This window comes from Pelmatolapia mariae, linkage group LG15 (genome assembly GCF_036321145.2).
Source record: "Pelmatolapia mariae isolate MD_Pm_ZW linkage group LG15, Pm_UMD_F_2, whole genome shotgun sequence".
Classification (NCBI taxonomy): domain Eukaryota; kingdom Metazoa; phylum Chordata; class Actinopteri; order Cichliformes; family Cichlidae; genus Pelmatolapia; species Pelmatolapia mariae.
The window spans coordinates 23,686,573-23,704,999 of record NC_086240.1 but is presented as its reverse complement, the minus strand read 5'-3'; the positions used below and the strand labels follow the sequence as shown (position 1 = coordinate 23,704,999).

The 18,427-nt window shown below is 38.0% G+C and overlaps 2 protein-coding genes across 2 annotated transcripts; both read left to right on the top strand.

The window, feature by feature from the left end:
• Positions 1 to 7,735: 7,735 nt before the first annotated feature.
• Positions 7,736 to 10,216, top strand: LOC134643699 (uncharacterized). Its single transcript, XM_063496200.1, has 8 exons — positions 7,736 to 7,872; positions 8,067 to 8,405; positions 8,556 to 8,828; positions 9,144 to 9,227; positions 9,313 to 9,359; positions 9,656 to 9,712; positions 9,840 to 9,914; positions 9,998 to 10,216. The coding sequence occupies exons 1-8, from the start codon at positions 7,812 to 7,814 to the stop codon at positions 10,106 to 10,108; spliced, it is 1,047 nt and encodes a 348-aa protein (XP_063352270.1). The 5' UTR covers positions 7,736 to 7,811; the 3' UTR covers positions 10,109 to 10,216.
• Positions 10,217 to 15,637: 5,421 nt separating this feature from the next.
• On the top strand, positions 15,638 to 17,226 carry LOC134642882 (fatty acid-binding protein, brain). Its single transcript, XM_063494936.1, has 4 exons — positions 15,638 to 15,770; positions 15,909 to 16,081; positions 16,468 to 16,569; positions 16,962 to 17,226. The coding sequence occupies exons 1-4, from the start codon at positions 15,698 to 15,700 to the stop codon at positions 17,010 to 17,012; spliced, it is 399 nt and encodes a 132-aa protein (XP_063351006.1). The 5' UTR covers positions 15,638 to 15,697; the 3' UTR covers positions 17,013 to 17,226.
• The last annotated feature ends 1,201 nt before the right edge of the window (positions 17,227 to 18,427 follow it).

Genomic DNA, 18,427 nt, shown 5'->3' with positions numbered 1-18,427 from the left:
ACAACCTATAACACTGTCTGTATTTATAATATGTGAAATCTTTGTTTTTTCTCCATAAAACAAAAATCTGAAACAAAACCTGAAGATTCAGATTTTCCATCATTGTTAAGATGCATCATTGTGTCTGTGGGATTAGCAGCGCTCTTAATATCTGCTGTTACAGTCAACATGTGGGCAAAAACCAAAGGTGAAAACATTCACAGATTAAACTTTTTTACCGGAGATGTGTTGATGAAGTTGAAATTTACTCTCTCTTTTTCTTTTAGTAAACAAACCGCAAAAGAAAAAAAGGACTGTGAGTATAAACACTGAATATTCAGAAAATTGATCATGATTATGGTTTTTATGTTTTTGGATTCTGAAATCTTCTTTAATTGTAATTTATTGGATGCAACATAAAGATAATTTTAAATAATTTTCATAAGTTTACATTTAAACAACATTTAAATCTAATTGGAGTTTTAGTTTCCAAGTGATTTGTGTTTTGTGTCATGGTGGGTTTCATTAATCAATTTTCCAATTAAAATTGATTTTAGCTTGAATAACATGATATCAATTCATTAAAATCCTAAATCAATTTTTAAATACAAATGTATTTTGCCAGAAACACCAGAATCTCAGGTTAAAACTTTCATTTCAACAACCACCAAACAGCAAAAACAGTAAATGAGAGCAGATAAATAGATTCCACACAAAGACGTAAACAGACGAAATTTAAAATTCTGCCAAATTGCAAAATGCTTAGCTGTGTCTCTATTAATACCTCTGTAACTTTGCTCTGCTTCACTTCAGCAGCATTTGGCAATGTCCATATGTGGATTCATGGTTTTCTTCAGTTTTTGCTCTACTGCAGAATATTTTTAAGGTCATCTGCTATAAAAACCCAGGCCAGGAAACTCTCCTTCATGTTTTTCTGTGTTTTATTCTCAGTTACTTGGACACAAAGGCATTTGCTGTGATGCTTACACATCTGATAAAGTCTCACAAGTGTCAGCTTTCTTTTTATAAATGTAAATATATGGATAAGTGGTCAGAATTATAATAACTTTGATTGTCTGAGGTAAAATTTCCCTGATTCAAATGGACTTGAATAGAAGAAATCAGAGATGATACCCAGCCCTAGTTTTCTGTGCTCTCTTGTATCTAGTCGAGTCTTCATCTCCACATTAAGTATTTACTTGTTTAGATACTTCATGTTTTATTTTGTTAATCTCGTGCTTCAGTTAAACTTCCTGTCTGTGATTGTGTCTGCTTATCTGTATCTCGTCTCAACTTCCAGTGTTTTCCCTGTGTGTATTTATCTCCTCTTTGTTCCTTTTCAAATATACTGTTGTTTTCTACCGTGTTTTCTCAGCAAGTGTGATTCTGTTTTTTGTTTCTCTTCACTGGGTTTTTGTATTGTTGGACTCCTGTCATCCACGTGTAAATATGTCATGTTAAATCCTGCTTGCTTGTTTTGTAGAGTCTGCTTTTGGGTTGCTACAGCTGATAAATGCAATTATTTGTTCCTATGAACTGTGAACATACACACAGGAGAAGACTAAAGAGAAGAATACATTGTGCTCACTGTTAGAGTGAAATTACATGTTATCTCAGAAAGGAATTTTTTGGGGGGGGTGGCGGTTTTCTAAAGAAAAAATAATCTGTGTACGGAGAATATGCAGACACAAACCTGAAATCTCCAAACAGTCCAAACATATGAATATCAGTTTTATGAGAGAATCTAAAGTGTGTTGTGTTCTAATGAGCTTGGAAAGAAAAGCGTCTGGACTTCTTTAAGTTGCTTGAAGACGTTTCATCTCTCATCTGAGAAGCTTCTTCAGTTCTAAGGATCAAATGGTGGAGAGTCCCAGATTTAAACCCCGTGGGAGTATCCCCCCAAAGAGGGACAAAAGGACCCCCTGATGATCCTTTACCTAATCACACAAGCCAAAATGTGAACATTGGCATCCTCGAAAGAGTGACCTTTGTCTTTTAGATGCAGCTGGACCGCTGAGTCTTGTCCCGTGGAGGTGGCTCGTCTTCAAGCAACTTAAAGAAGTCCAGACGCTTTTCTTTCCAAGCTCACTTAGACTGCATTGACCAGGATGACTGAGAACCTTCACAGACATAAAGTGTGTTGTGTTGTTTTCCACAGGTGCAGAATGATGAAAATGAAAGTACAGTGACCTATGAAAACTCTGGAGACCCTTCTACTTCTGTCAGACTCCACTGATCAACATCATCAACTCAGCAAAGAAACAAGTCGACTTCTGTTGAAGATCATCTCATCACATTTTATATGTGAAGAACACAGACTCACAAGATCATTTTAATATTTTCAATGTCCTTACACTCCACTTTTCATCCAATAAGATGAGGATTTTATCATACAGTTTTTCCAGTCATGTTCACATAAACCTCCTGTGTCGAGCTACATACCATCTCTCTCCCTCTGCTTTTACTCTTTTTGTCTCTCCATATTTTGTATTTCTGAGAGAGAGACTGATCACCTGGTACATCTGTCTCAAATACCTAATCACAGCCATTTAAACACACTTTCATCCACTCAGTTGTCTCTAGATTGTTCTGTTAGGTGTGTCTGTAGCATCACTCAGTCTCCATAGAAGAACCTTGACTTCTTTGCGTTTCCTGTTTTCTCCACTGACTAATCTTAAATTTCCTTAATTTTCCTCCTGCAGATCAAATACTCACTTCTGGAATAGCTGCCTCCTCTTCCTCCACCGCTCATCAAACCCAGCAGCAGGACCCATTCACCCTCACCTGCATTTTCACAGTCTTTGTTATGAAACTCTCAACCTGATTCCAGTGTTACAGCCTGCTTTAAAGTCCACTTTTTCCTGTTATAATAATATAATAATAATATAATGAAAAAGGAAATGTCATTTCTAACCTACATATAAATCTGAATGAAACAGTTTGATCTCACCTTCATCCAACATGAACATGTAGATGCATCATTTACCTGTCAGAGTCAGAATGACTGATAATTCTTAAATCATCTGTCACTCAGCGTTATGTGATCTGTAACAACTTGTTTTTGTCATAACTGATGAAAATATAACTGAAAGTATTTATGAAGCATTTTCTATTGTGTGTGTACATTTGTGTGTGGACAGCTCACATTGTGACGGCAATGTAACTGATGATAAGGGTTTAACTTCACCGTGTGCTTAATTGGCCTTTTACCCTCATTATTATGTTTTACAATAAAAGTATCACATGAAATACTTAACTGTCTGTTTCATTTAAATATATTTACATTTTTATGGGCACACTGGTAGGATGCTCAGCTATAAAAGGCACATTACTGTGAAAATGTTTGAAAAGGTCAAAAACACTGGACCAATTTGGCAGCAGGTGTGAATGTGTATGAATGTTAGATACTCAGCACTTAAGAGCTTAGAAAAAGTGCTTGTGTGAATGGGTATGACTGGGTGAATGAATCAGACAGAGTAGAAAAGCGCTATATAAGAACCAGTTCATTTACCAAAAAACTGCACATTATTTCTATAATTTTACTGATTAATCAACAGAGTGTTCAGCAGATCTCTCTTAAAAACATCATACATGTATTGAAAACAGTCACTGTTCATCCAAGAATTAAAGAGAATCATAGATCAATGTGGTTTGTTTAATATTGATTTTTCTTCTATTAGAACTAAAAAAAATTATAACAGACAGCTGCTGTTTACAGTTGAATAAATATTAAAAACATATCATTCAATTATTTCTGGAGCTGACAAGACATCAGTCTTCAGGGTCTCCACAAACAGCACCAATATGCTGGTCCAGATGTTTCTGCCTTCGCTAAAAAAGCACTCACTATCCTCCCTGTATTAAAATATTTTGATGTGAGTTTCAATTGAGAATAAGCTGTTATAAACAAGTACAACATGGGAACTTCAGGAAATAAAGATGGTGGTGCTCCGTTAAGAGACGTCAAGCTTCACTAAAATTATCCAGTTAATTGAAGTTCAACTATCATCTCAGCTAAACTGATTTGGTGGGAAACAAAAGCCCCTTTTTGTTACTATACTTAGGTCAGCTCAACACAGTTTTCAGGGTTTTCCATTAAGTCATAGTACCTGCTCCAGGTACTTTTTTGTACCAGCTCTGCCGAGGTTCCAAAGCAATCCGAGCAGGTACTAAAATATCACGTCTTCAGACTGCATGACACAAACTGGTTGGTCAGTGGCGTCACTTGATTAGTCATGAGAGCGCCTCTTTCACAAAAATCAAAACTGCCACTTTTGAAACCCGGCAACCAGAAAAATGGCTACAAAAACCAACACTGTGATCCCAGAGTCTGACAAAAAGCCACATATTGAGCAACAGGTATGCCACCACCTACATGTATACCTTTGTTGTTGTGTTTGTGTTGTATACTAATCATGTCACTGGATGCTCACCGACAGCTATGACGACCCCACGCACATAGGTGTTACTCCATTGTAATGGAAAACCATTTGAGCTGTGTTGAGTCGTGTTGAGCCAATCCGAGTAGGTACTTAAAGAAATGGGGCTAAAGAAAACACTGAAATAAACCAAACATCACCTGTTAGATATCACCTACATGAATTATAGCCTATGTTTACTCTCCACTGAGAAGTGTGGGTCAGTGAAAGTTTGAAAACAGTGTTTCTGATTAACTAGTGTTGGACTGACTGATGATGGTGAAACAGATTTATCAGAAGAATTGTTTTTCACGAGCCACTGCCGACAAATGTTTTTCTTCCCATGACTGTTATCTGATTTAAGGACTGTCTGTCCAACAACTAAAGCATAAACTCTTTATATTATCTGAAATCAGATGGAGTGGAAGCTGGTTTGCTTGTGTTCTGCTGTGGCAGTGACAGTCCAATCACATTAACCTGTGAAACATCCACACCTCAAATAATTATTACCAGATTTTAGCTAAAGGAATTTCCTGTTTCATGTTCAGTACATCGGACACGACCTATGCAGCTGTTTTTATTTCATCATATATGTTTTTGGTTTAATCTACTGTAATTAGGGTAATTTTAGTAGTGTAGTATTATTAGTGAAAAGTAAGGACACTATCTCTGTGAAGGTTCTCAGTCATCCAGGTCATCGTAGTCAAAGGAGCTTGCAAAGAAAAGCGTCTGGACTTCTTTAAGTTGCTTGGAGACGTTTTACCTCTCATCCGAGAAGCTTCTTCAGTTCTAAGGTCAAATGGCGGAGAGTCCCAGATTTAAACCCAGTGGGAGTATCCCCCCAAAGAGGGACAAAAGGACCCCCTGATGATCATCTAATCACATGAGCCAAGGTGTGAAAATGGGTGTGGGTCCCAATCAGCCAGGTTTTCCGGTGAGCTCATTGTGAAACCTGACCCCACCTTATCATGTGATTTCCTGAGGTCAGATGGCCCAGGATGTGAGTGGGCGTTAAGGCGTCTGGGGAGGGAACTCAACACTGGATTATAGATGGCAGACAGTTGGTGTCATAAACCCCCGCCTCTGTTCAAAGATGGTCGCTCACAGTGGACATAGATGGCTTCTTTCACTCCTCTTTCAAACCATCTGTCCTCTCTGTCCAAAATGTGAACATTGGCATCCTCGAAAGAGTGACCTTTATCCTTTAGATGCAGATGGACTGCTGAGTCTTGTCCTGAGCCTTTGGAGAGACCAAACAGCCACTTCACAAGCGCATGGCACAACATAGAAGAGCCACCTCCACAGGACATCTATGTCCACTGTGAGCGACCATCTTTGAACAGAGGTGGGGGGTTACGACACCAACTGTCTGCCATCTATAATCCAGTTTTGAGTTCCCTCCCCAGACGCCTTAATGCCCACTCACATCCTGGGCCATCTGACCTCAGGAAATCACATGATAAGGTGGGGTCAGGTTTCACAATGAGCTCACCCGAAACCCTGGCTGATTGGGACCCACACCCATTTTCACACCTTGGCTCATGTGATTAGATGATCATCAGGGGGTCCTTTTGTCCCTCTTTGGGGGGACACTCCCACTGGGTTTAAATCTGGGACTCCCCACCATTTGACCTTAGAACTGAAGAAGCTTCTTGGATGAGAGGTAAAACGTCTCCAAGCAACTTAAAGAAGTCCAGACTCTTTTCTTTGCACGCTCCTTTGACTAAGGACACTATCTTTTTTCAAAGTTAACTGAACCTGGTCATCTTCACATAATAGTCAAATAATAATAATAATGATGATAACAACAACAATAATAATTATAATTATAAACAGGTTAATCTGTTCTAGGGAATGGCATTTTGCCATAGGTGGCTCTAATGAACTGTACTGCACCCCAGAGCAAACAAACTGCGTACTTTAGTTGTTGTGTTAAAGCATCCTAAGAAATGTTTTTTTGTGCACAAAGTATTCTCAGTATCTACTTTAGTAGCAGTTCCTGAAAAGTCCACAGCACATCTGTCTCACCCTCACCGGTTCATCTGGAACAGGCTGCAGGCTGCTCTCCACGGACATCATGAGGTCTGCTGACCACAGCAGAGGAGAGCCAGGCAGCTGTTACATTAACGGGACCTGACATCTCCGACAGGCTCTATGTTGGCAAATCAACCGGATATTTAAAGATCACACTGCTTCACCCTGCGCCTTATAACGCTTCACAGTGTATTTAGTGACACAGAAACAGCAGTAATACAAAGGTATACTATGAGGGAAGGTCCACACCCTAAAGCGTATGTAACCAATCAGATGTTAGGGTCTGTTCACTAACTAAATTATTTCATGATTCAAGCACAGGAGCAATAAAATAATACATTAAACAGGACACTAGTTGGATATATTGTTAAATAAATAAATTACTGACAGGGTTATTTATTTATTTGTGTATTTATTTTATTTTGCCTATTTGTTTGTGATGAGCTCTGATATTTGTCTAAAAGATATAAATGCATCCTGCATTTAATGAAGCTGTTGTGTTTTAACAAATCATACTGAGGCATTATTAAGGAACAGAGCTTCATGTGAACATTACTCATAGTTTGGTATTAAGTAACTTTAGTTTCACAAAAACAAAAACCACTTGCAGCAAAACATCTCAAAACAACATTAACAGGCGTGCTGTGTTTGAAACAGTGGGAAATGTAAAGACAGTTCAGTGAGAAACTCATCAGTGTGTTAACCATTTGTGGTTCTGGTGTTTATCTGGTCATCATTACAGGCTCAAACCTCCAGAACTCTGCTGCTGTTGTTCCAGCACTCTCAACAAAACACTTCCCCTTCAGTTCTCAGAAATAAATGACTTCATTGGTTCAACGAGGAGACAAAAGGTCTCAGATCACTAACACACCTTATCTGTGTTTTTATCTAGCTGCTCAAAGTAGTTACTGCTGCAGTATCACTATGTTTCATTGTGGACATAAAGACTCAAATTCTATCACAAACTAATTTGTGCTGCGAGAAAACATGATCAAAAACACTTTCTGCTTTCTCAGAATAAACTACTTTTATAGAAGAGATGTCTTAATGCAAACACTCACTTCCGCTCATAGTTTTCACACATTAACTTCCTCTATTCTCCTCTACTGGAGTCCTCCCTGCGACGTACTGAAATAACAAAAAGATTGCAAATTGCATCAAACAAACCTAGAATGTAGAAATGTTTTTCTCATATTTTTGATTTTTAAAAGATACAGGCAAGTTAGAGATCGTCCATACTAAGAAATCATTCATTCAGCAAGTTTTTTATTGATGTCACTGTGAGGAAGTGAGCAGGAAGTCAGTGCTGTATTCATCTTTGTTACTGCCTCGTTTGTGAACGTGAGAGCAAGAGTACAGACTGAGAGACAGAGAGGCACGATGGCTGAGTTCAGATGGATACAAATGCTTCTGTTCCTGATACTGATGCTTAAGGTCAAAGGTAAGAACACACAACACATTATAAATGAATAACCTGATGTTACATCATTCATCATCTAACTGAGGCAGCCATGTTTTGTTTGCAACTTTCTGTTGAACCTTTGAATCCAGAGGTGAGCTAATTCTCACACTATGAACATAACAGTCATATCCATGTTAAAGTTTATTTTCCAAATGTATTTCTCTTTTCCACAGCAGCAGTAACTGGACTACACGGCCCCACATTCCTGATCAGACTTGGTGATGAAGTCACTTTGCCTTGTCAAAATGTGACAGTTGGTCAGCCTGAGTGTGGCACAACTGACTGGACCTTCAAACGTTTGAATGTTGCTGAGTCAGTCAGGCCGATTCATCTCAGTTTGATTGAAGAAAATCACAAAAATAGATCAGACAGACTCAGTGTTACAGCAAACTGTTCTCTGGTTATAAAGAACATCACAGTTCATGATGCTGGTCAGTATAACTGCAGACACTACACATCACAAGACCAACAACAATGTGGAAAATTATGTTCTTCACTGTCCGTCATCAACAGTGAGTATTTACATCATCCTTTCAGATCAAAATGTCCTGTTAGAGAAACAAACTAAAATGTTACAATAAGTATGACCACAGTGATGAAGTTAATTATCTTTATTGTTTGTTTTTTTCTCTCTCAAAATGTCTCCATCTGTACAACTGAAGTGACTGAACATGAGAACAATGGTACAGTCATCTTGTCCTGCTCTGTGTTGGAGTATGATCCATGTACACACACAGTGCAGTGGATGTATGAGGGTGAAGAGAAATCCTCAGACATGCAGATATCACCACGAGGCTGCACTGCCACTGTGACATTTACAACATCTCACCTTAATCAGAAGTTTTTTGAGTTATTAAAGTGTAATGTGACAAATCAGAACAATGGGAAAGTGCAGCTGTTTCCTTTCAGCCGTCAGTCCTCAGGTGGGACAACAGGTGAGAATATTAACCTTAATAACACACAATAGATATATCACACCTGTTTTTGTCATGACCGTTGTAAAGGTAACAAAGTTTGTCCTAAATGAACACACTCTTCTTTTTAAATTTGTGTATTTGTTCACATTTGTTCAATCAACAGATGGAGGTAATGGCCAAATATTTCTTTCTGTCCATCTCTTTGTGTTATTATTCATTTTTTACCTTGCTCAGTCAGTATCAGTGTGTCTCAGTCTTTTGTTACAATTTGTTGCTTTCAGCTCATCATAACTGCACCAGTGACCACATTAACATTATCATTTGGTTTTACAGGTTCATCATTGCCATATATTGTTCTTGTATGTTTAGTAGCACTCTTAATTGTTGTAGCATTCGTCATATGGAAGAAAACAAAAGGTGCGAACATTTCCAGATTAAACATATCAACAACTACTGTTTAATAAAGTTTACATTTCAGTGTGAAAATTAAATTTCTTTTCAGGGAAAAAAACACAAATGGACAAGAATGCTGTGAGTTTAAAAACTGAAGTAAGTAAATATGGCAATAGCTTTACTTTAAAAAAATATAGGCATAAAAGATAATGTGAACATAAAATTATAAACATAAAAACAAAGTAAATAAAGAAACAAAGTAAAATAAACAAAGTAAAACATCACAAACAGCTGCCTATCAGTATGTTAAATCCTCCCTAATAAAGCTCATTCTAATATGTTTTACCAGTCCTGGGTGTAGTAGTAAACCCAGGACTGATATTTATCTAAAACCTACGTATGCAATGGAATAAAATATGTAATTCATATGTTACTCACCTGTGCTTGTGCAGGTATTAGGTTTAAACCCAGCTGAGATTCAGTCTGATCCAGGAAACAGTCAGGAGATGGTGAGATCAAACAGTATTAGGAGTTATATAGTTACTCTCAGAGTAACTATGATCTTTGTTCGATATATGATGATAAAGATTTAATATAATTATTTAAAGGTGTAATTCTGCTGTTTCCACTGTGTAGGATGATCCTGAGGATGGCGTTAACTATGTTTCCATCAACTACACTAAGAAGGCCAACAGTAAGGCCAGTGCTCAGGTAAGTGTTTATGAGAGTGACATTATTCACAGCATGATGAGGTTTTGTGTTGGGTAAAATTTGTTGTGTCATTTTCCTTCTAGGTCCACGATGATGAAGGTGCCACTGTGACATACAGCACTGTGAAAGCTCCCTCAGCTTCTCTTGAAGTCTCCACTGATCCCAACAACCTGTATTCCACCATCACCAAATAAGATATTTAAAGATTACATGTTTTAATACTGTTATTTGGATCTTAGATTTAGAGTTATATTGTCTACTTCAACATTACATGGGTATACTGAAGGGTTTATAAAATAACTTTAGTTTATTTTACTGTCTATTTTGTTTATTTGTTGTTTATGGTTTTAGAAAATAAATACATAAATGAATGAATAAATAAATAAACTGGATTACATGTGTGCTGTTTCCTGCGCTTTACTGGAATTTAAAACTATTGCAGGGCTGCTAATTTATTTTCTTGTAACTAATAGAGAAACAAAAGCAGAAGCTTATGTAAAAAAAGCTAGTGTTAGTTGAAAGACCACATGCTTACAGGCAAAGTCAGCTCAAAACTCTATGCCTTTATCTGACTTTCTGTGTAAACTGAGCTCTTTATAGCATTATCATGAACATTACCAGACCTCAGTAGCATGTTTTTCTTTTGACTGTTTCTGCCATGTTGAAGTTTTATTTTTAAAAAAGAGGAAACTACCAGACATTTGCTGCTATTTCCACATTCACACAGTTTGAGCTGCTACCAAAAAATGACACCTCCCTCAGTAACACCCACACTTATCACATGTCATTATTTCAGAAGGCAGTGGGTCAGCTTTTTTATTAATACTATATTGAGTACTAAACTTTTCAAATATAAGAAATCTTAACAATTATACAACCTAAAAAGTCAGTGAAGTCAGCTGCACTGGATAACTGTGTAGTTGTTTATCTATTACTGCGTGCTTTTGTTTTGTTTTTTTAACCACAAAACACTTCCTGTTTTAGTGACAGAAACACTAAACATCAGTAAGAGAGATCAGCCTGTACTTGTGTACTTGATACTGGCAGAGACAGCAGTATAGTGAAAATAAGACAACACAATGTGTGTGTCATTGTGGCAGTTTCTGTTCCTGACTGTAGGAGGAACCGAATACTTGTCACCCACTTGATTAGGTGGTGTAAATGTCTAGTCAGTCAATCAAGTGGCAGCACAGTCAAACCGAACATCAGAATGGGCAAGAAAGGAAATCGAAGTGAACATAACCGCTCTGCCACCTGAGCCACAGTTCACCGTGCTCAAATTGTCTCTAGATATTAATCCAATAGAGCATCTTTAGGATGTGTTAAAGGGGAGATTTACATCACAGAAGTGCAGCTGACAAATCTGCAGCAACTGTGTGATGCAGTCATGTCAATATTGGCCAAAATCTCTGAGTGTCCACAGGTCAAGACACTGATATCTGTATTATCCATCTATCCATCCTCTTCCGCTTATCCTTCTCAGGGTTGTGGGGAGGCAGGAGCCTATCCCAGCTACCAAAGGGTGAGAGGCAGGGTACACCCTGGATACCAGTCTGTCACAGGGCTAGCACAGAGGAATAAGTAACCATTCACACTCAGATTCACACCTATGGCCAAACTAGAGTAACCAATTAACCTAATCCCACTAACTGCATGTCTTTAGACTGTGGAAGACTGGTAATGGTAAATGGACTGATTCTTATATAGCGCTTTTCTACTCTCCCGGAGTACTCAAAGCGCTCTATACAACATGCCACATTCACACCCATTCTCACAAGCACTTTATCTGTAATTAGTGCTTTTTCTAAATACATTCACACACATTCATACTCCGATGGATGCATCGGAGAGCAACTTGGGGTTAGTATCTTGTCCAAGGATACTTGACATGCAGGATCGAACCACCAACCTTCCGATCAGTAGGTGACCTGCTCTACCTCCTAAGCTACGGCCACCCCGAGGTTATCCTATTACAAGAGTTGTTTCATTTAGTGTCCTTTGTTTGTGACAAGTAGTGAAAATATAAATGAGTTTGGGATCCAAAAATAATTTTGAATTAAAATTTTAAGTAAGTTTGAATGACTGAAGTGACTTTTCTTTGTGGCCTGAATGTTTCTTCACTGAAAACTCAGCTCTCTAGCTCACCCTGCTGAAATAGCAGAGCCTAGAGTTTCCTTCAACATCAAAGTTGATGGCTCCCACTTGAGATGGATTTTGATCAAGCAATGTACCAACATGGTGCCCAAGACTGCTGAAAACTACAGTGCCATCTGCATATGTGAGTAGGGATTTCAGCTATAAGGGCTGCACCTTCCACCACATCATGCACCAGTTCACATGTGTCACCAACCACAACTGAAATGGAGGGAAGTCCATCTACTGTTAAACACATTACTATTTTAGTTTGAGAAAGTTGGAATTCACCACATAAAAAAATCTAAATAAAATCTGTTTTTCATTTTGAGATTGAATTCCCTGTTAATTATTGATATAGAAACAGAAACTCTGATATTCTGAATAATTAAACAAATATCTGTACTTTGGTGGAGAGTTCCAGTTTACTTTAATGTGCAATACTTTCAGTCAATGTGACTGTTTTTGCTTAATGTGTAATGGTAACTTTTTACATCCACTGCAGAGATCAGGGGCAACAAGTAGTAATACATAACAATTTTTATAGGAGTAACTATTAAAAGGTTCCTGCAACTTTCCAAACGCAGCCATTTTAGTTTAGTTTTAAAACTCCGGAGGACATGTCATTGTGATGCAGCACAACAGTATTACATTTATTCTTAAGAAAAACTACATATGCAAAGCTGAGCTTAAACAATATAAATTTCTGTACTGCAACTCTATATCTTACCACAGAGAGGCAGCAGAGAGTCTTCAGAGATAGTGGAAAGAAATGAAATTAATACAAAGTTTCTTCAGCTGTATTTTATGGATAATATGCTTTCCAGTAAATGAGCAGGATAACTCCAGCACTATTCATGTGTCCTTCTCATTTTACTGCAATGATAAAAGTACTGACTGTACTGTGTTTGTTTTCTTGGATAACAAGATTTGCAGTTTGAGGATTTTTAAGCTTACAATTCAGATAATGAAACTGAAACAATTAAACAAAGTGATAAAATTAGCATTTTTAATATCTGATATGTAAAACACAACATACTGTATAAATATCTTAACAGATGTGTGAACAGGACAATATTAGAAGAGAGTATTTGTCTTTATAAATCCTTCATGACTGGGATCATTGTTAACCATAACTTGTGAAAAGAAGTCACAGTTTGGTGCTTGAATCAGATGTGACACTATCATTTTTACAGTTTGAGAAAGTTACACACACACTGTCTCACATACACACAGAGGGATTCAGTCACAGTAATTAGTGTGTGTGTTGAGCATGAAGGCATTGTAGCTGTGGGGGTCATTAATGCAGTTAAGGACAAAAGGCTGTCAAATAAAGTGATTCTGCTTCACTGACGCGTCCCTACAGGAAACATTCCAGACATGAAAAGTTCTGTTTGTACCACAAGACTAACAGAAGATAAAATGAAGTAAAAGAAATATAAGTATGGGCAGTGGCGGTTTTTGATATGGGTGACATGGGCAGTTGCCCAGGGCGGCGTCGTGGTAGGGGCGGCATTATGGCATTGACAAAAAAAGTTCCTCTCACCTACGCTGCCCCGACATCATGCCAGTGCATTTTAGGAATTGCACAGGCACCGAACGGTTTTCTATTGCCCATTTGCGGGGAGTAAGGGCGCCCTTCATAAACGAGGTGTGCCTGCAGCTTGCTGCACAGGGAGGAGAGGGGCGGGACGGCGGGGGGGTTCTCTGGCTGGTTGGAGTAGCACCTAATAACCAAATAAAAAACAATAAATAAAAACAAACAAACAGGGCTGTCAATGTTAACTCCGTCATCATGATTAACACAGTTAAACATTTTTAATGCAATTAATCTATCTGGAGCACAGAATGACTCAAAATCCCTGAAATGTCAACGCATTTTGGGCAGTCCAAAGTTTGTCCATTCTGCGCTTCAGATAGGTTGATTGCGTTAAAAATTTGAATCACGTTAATCGTGATGATGCCGTTAATGCATTAATGTTGAAAGCCCTACAACAAACACAAAAACTGAAGACATTGTGATATAGATTTATAATTTGCACCGATGTGTTTTCTAAATTTTATCACACACTTATATGCCTACTGGTGGTGGTCAGAGGGCCCGGTGGCGCCAGTGTTCGGCAGCCTCGCCTCTGTCAGCGCGCCCCAGGGTGGCTGTGGCTACAATGTAGCTTGCCATCACCAGTGTGTGAATGTGTGTGTGAATGGGTGGATGACTGAATGTGTAAAGCGCTTTGGGGTCCTTAGGGACTAGTAAAGCGCTATACAAATACAGGCCATTTACCATTTACCATATAAGCTAAAAGTGAGTGCGAGGGCCCTCAGAGTGCCTGCTTGCTGCTGCTGCTCACACATCACCTGTCGAAAGGGGAGGGGGCGTGCTGCTTCCAAATAAAGCACATTTTATTCATAATATTGTAAATCCAAGTCCATTATGTATTAATTATTTTTCCTGGGTTGTGTGAAATCCCAGAAAAAAAAAACTCTATACAACCCGAATCTGTGCACTAAGGTGTAGGTCTATTACTTTATGTTGTGGGGTTGGGTGTTGATACTGGAGTGCAAAATTACTGATGGAAGGTGGATAAGAAAAGGTCAAAGCCATCAGGTCCTCAGTTTAGAAAAAAAAAGAGAAAAGAAGAGAAGAAAAGAGCAAAAGATACAGGTAAGCAGATGTGTCTTTGGATAATGGCAAGCATTGTGTATTCTGAAACAAGATAACATTCATTGGTAGGGATTGGGAAAACTTCTGTTTACCTTTGTTAGCCACTTGGCTATGATAGTAAACAGTAGACAGACAGTACACACTGATGTGGCTCATTGAATCTTTTGGACTGTTTTCAGCACAATATTAATGAGCCATTAATTGGAAGAGCTGTATTGTTGATTTGTCTGCTATTCTCAGTGTATGACGAATTACAATGACTGTTTGTTAGCCACTTGCATACTCTGTCTCTCTCTCTCTCTCTCTCTCTCACACACACACACACACACACACACACACGATATAAAATATTTATCTGGTTAAATTCAATTCAGTATGGTTCTGACAACAGTTTTCACAATAAAATATGTTGATGTACAATCCTTAATATGTTTGATGTATGTGAGTGTGTGTCTGGGGGGTGGGGGGAAGTGTTCGCCCAGGACACCAAACAGGCTCGGACCGCCCCTGAGTATGGGTTAACTCATGAACCTCATAGACAAGTAGCTTGTTCTCTAAAACCTCTGAACACTGTATAAATCTCATTTTTTAAAACACAGATTTGCCTTATTTTGATGAAATATAATTGCAAAATTATTCTTTACTCCATTACTTTAAAATGTAAAAGTCCTTAGGTTGACATATGGCAATGATTCCTATCCCCAAACCCACTGGCATCCCTGAATGAGAGTAATTACATCATCAAGAATATAAATGGACACATTTAGCTTTCTTCTTTTCTTACCCTTGTCAAGAATATGACCCAATTCAAGTATCCAATCACAACCCAGTGAAAATCTCCTGAGCCAATAGGATGCCTGGTGACACCCACCTGCATGCATAATAATAAGAAGCTATAAAATAACATAAGGGGGGGAAACCTGCAGAAGCTGCAGCTTGCTCAGTGTGCTTTGGAGATAACTTCGCCTCTCTGCAAACCTTCACCATGGTCGACGCCTTCTGTGCCACTTGGAAACTGATTGAAAGTGAGAATTTTGATGAATATATGAAAGGACTTGGTAAGTAACAAACTTTCTTTTTTCTTTCTTTTTAAATACACAAATGCAATATTCTTTTGCACAAAAAAAGTTTTGTGATTAAAAAGAGATGGAGATTCTTGTAACCCAGATATATTATCACCCCTATCCTTTACTTAGGTGTTGGCTTTGCCACCAGGCAGGTTGGTAATGTGACCAAGCCGACTGTAATCATCAGCCAGGAGGGAGACAAGGTGGTGATCCGCACCCAGAGCACCTTCAAGAACACAGAGATCTCCTTCAAGCTGGGAGAAGAGTTTGATGAAACCACTGCTGATGACAGGAACTGCAAAGTGAGTTGACAATGAATGAATAAAAGAAAGCCTTTGATTGTGCTCTGGTTATACATAAAAAAAATAAAATGTATGTCCAAGTACAAGAAAGCAAAATCCAAAGTTTATGTTCACTGTGGTGGTTAAAAGTAAATTCAATCATTTTACACTCATGTCACTGGTTGGGTTCAACTTTTAACTGGACTTTTAATTAAATATTTCTTCAAATCATTTATAAATTGTCCCAATTGTTGCACAAAGTATTACACTTTGTTTTTTTTTTATAGTATTTTCTCCAAATGTTTAATTGTGGCATCTCTGGAAACAGGCCAACACTTGGCTGCATTTTCATGCGTTATTTCTCCACTTCTCATGCGAAATGCATTCCCTTCTTTTCTTCTTTTCAGTCCACAGTGACTCTGGAGGGAGACAAGCTGGTCCACGTCCAGAAGTGGGACGGCAAAGAGACCAAGTTTGTCAGAGAAATCAAGGACGACAAGATGGTCATGGTAAGACAACCTTAATCCGTATATATATGAACATTTGCAGTATACAGACTTTCTATACTTTCTGGGTGCACTTTTGGAGACAGACTAACATGTTTTTTAATAATGCATTTCCTTGAATTAAATGACTGTCAGTTGCTTTCTGAGCCTAAAAAGCTTTGCATTGCTCGAACAACAATAAAATTGATTTTTATGATTTTATGCAGTAGATGAGGTGATATGTCCAACCAAGACTCAAAGAGTGAAAAAAAGTGATTCATCTGATTTACAATTGGTCTGGAAAATTCTTACAACAATTATATGATGATTTGCTGATTAAGCAGATGAGGATTCTTTTATATATATTTAATTATGTAAACTTGAGAATCATACTTTCTGTCCTCTCTCCTGTGCAGAATCTGACCTTCGAAGACATCCACGCAGTGCGTACCTATGAGAAGGCATGAGTGCTCTGAGTGACAGCCTCCTAAAACTGGCCAAGAAGTGATGGGTTTATAAATATTGTTGACTGTATGCTTCTCTTTGCACTTCATCCTCCTCCATATGTAAAAGCAAGCTGCAAGCTGCACAAATTTTGTAAGTTTTTTTATATGAATACATTTCTGTCATGATGGATGGATCATCTTTGCAACCCTGTGTGGAAATACAAAATAAAAAAAGGGGAAAAAAAAAAGAATTTAATATTTGCCTCTTGCTTGATGTAGTGATATGGTGTTAAACTGAACAGCTGAACAGAATCTAAGAGACAGGCGAAGCGAAAGCATAATGCACACAAGATAATGGACTATCAAATTAAAACAGGAAGTGACCAACAAAGAAACCACGACTAAGACATACAAACTCGACGAAACAAACAGGGAGACCAAACATCCCCCGAGACCAGAACGACTGGAGAGGCAGAAAGGGAACTAACATGCTCAAACAAGAAACAAAGAACTAGAAATATAGATAACCAAATAATATGGAGCTTGAACATACTTATTCCTTAAATTCAAAACCATGAATCATTAGTCCACAGCAAAAACTCAAAACACTGGATCCAAGACCCAGGACCATGATAACCTTAATCTCTCAGACAACTTCGATCCATGATTTAGATGTGATCACATATTTGATTCACTTAGCTCTCATGGTTTTAACTACCAAGTATTTTTAGGTATTCAAGAGCAGTCAGTCTTTCCAGCAATTGTTCTTCTCCTCCTACGCTGAATCAGTGAATCAAGGTAATCAGTGTTCACTGAACTACTTTAAAAGAAAGAAATAGCCTTTGTTTAATCTGTTCACAGGAACATCTCTATGTAGAGCAAAAAAAAGAGAGAGAGAGAGCTAATTCTAGTGGTAGAAGCATTTCTATGAAAGAAATCAATATTTCTATCATAATGTATTAGATCTTAATTCGGTTTACAACTGCGATTAAACCCCACCAGGTGCACCATTCAGGTATTCAGGAAATAACTTCTGAAAGCAAACTGTACCTTCAGCAGTGAACACAGACACAGTTAGAGATTATTCATAGACAAATCCATGTTGGGAGTTGATAGAGACAAAAAAAAGTATGCAAAACAGATATCACTTAGGGGAAATGTGAAAAAGTGCTGTGTGGTTATTTTGGAATACCTGACCTTTAAATCCAAAAAAAGCCATATCCTGTAACTCACAATGCTGGGAGCAAATTATACAAGTATAACTAGATTTTATTTACTTATATTAATTATGTGAGGTTAATGTTTACTCAGTTACACTGACTCGGTGAATTGATTGAATGATTTAAAGTGCTACAGGTAAGAAAAAAAAGAAAAAGCTTGATAGTACAGATTATACTTTATAAATGAAAGGCATCACTGTGACCGTGCAGAGACAA

Coding starts and splice junctions, on each gene's coding strand:
- LOC134643699 (XM_063496200.1), top strand. CDS start 7,812: ATGGCTGAGTTCAGATGGATACAAATGCTTCTGTTCCTGATACTGATG. Junction 7,873..8,066: donor ACTGATGCTTAAGGTCAAAG/GTAAGAACACAC, acceptor TCTTTTCCACAG/CAGCAGTAACTGGACTACAC. Junction 9,713..9,839: donor CAGGAAACAGTCAGGAGATG/GTGAGATCAAAC, acceptor TCCACTGTGTAG/GATGATCCTGAGGATGGCGT.
- LOC134642882 (XM_063494936.1), top strand. CDS start 15,698: ATGGTCGACGCCTTCTGTGCCACTTGGAAACTGATTGAAAGTGAGAAT. Junction 15,771..15,908: donor TGAATATATGAAAGGACTTG/GTAAGTAACAAA, acceptor TCCTTTACTTAG/GTGTTGGCTTTGCCACCAGG. Junction 16,570..16,961: donor AGGACGACAAGATGGTCATG/GTAAGACAACCT, acceptor TCTCCTGTGCAG/AATCTGACCTTCGAAGACAT.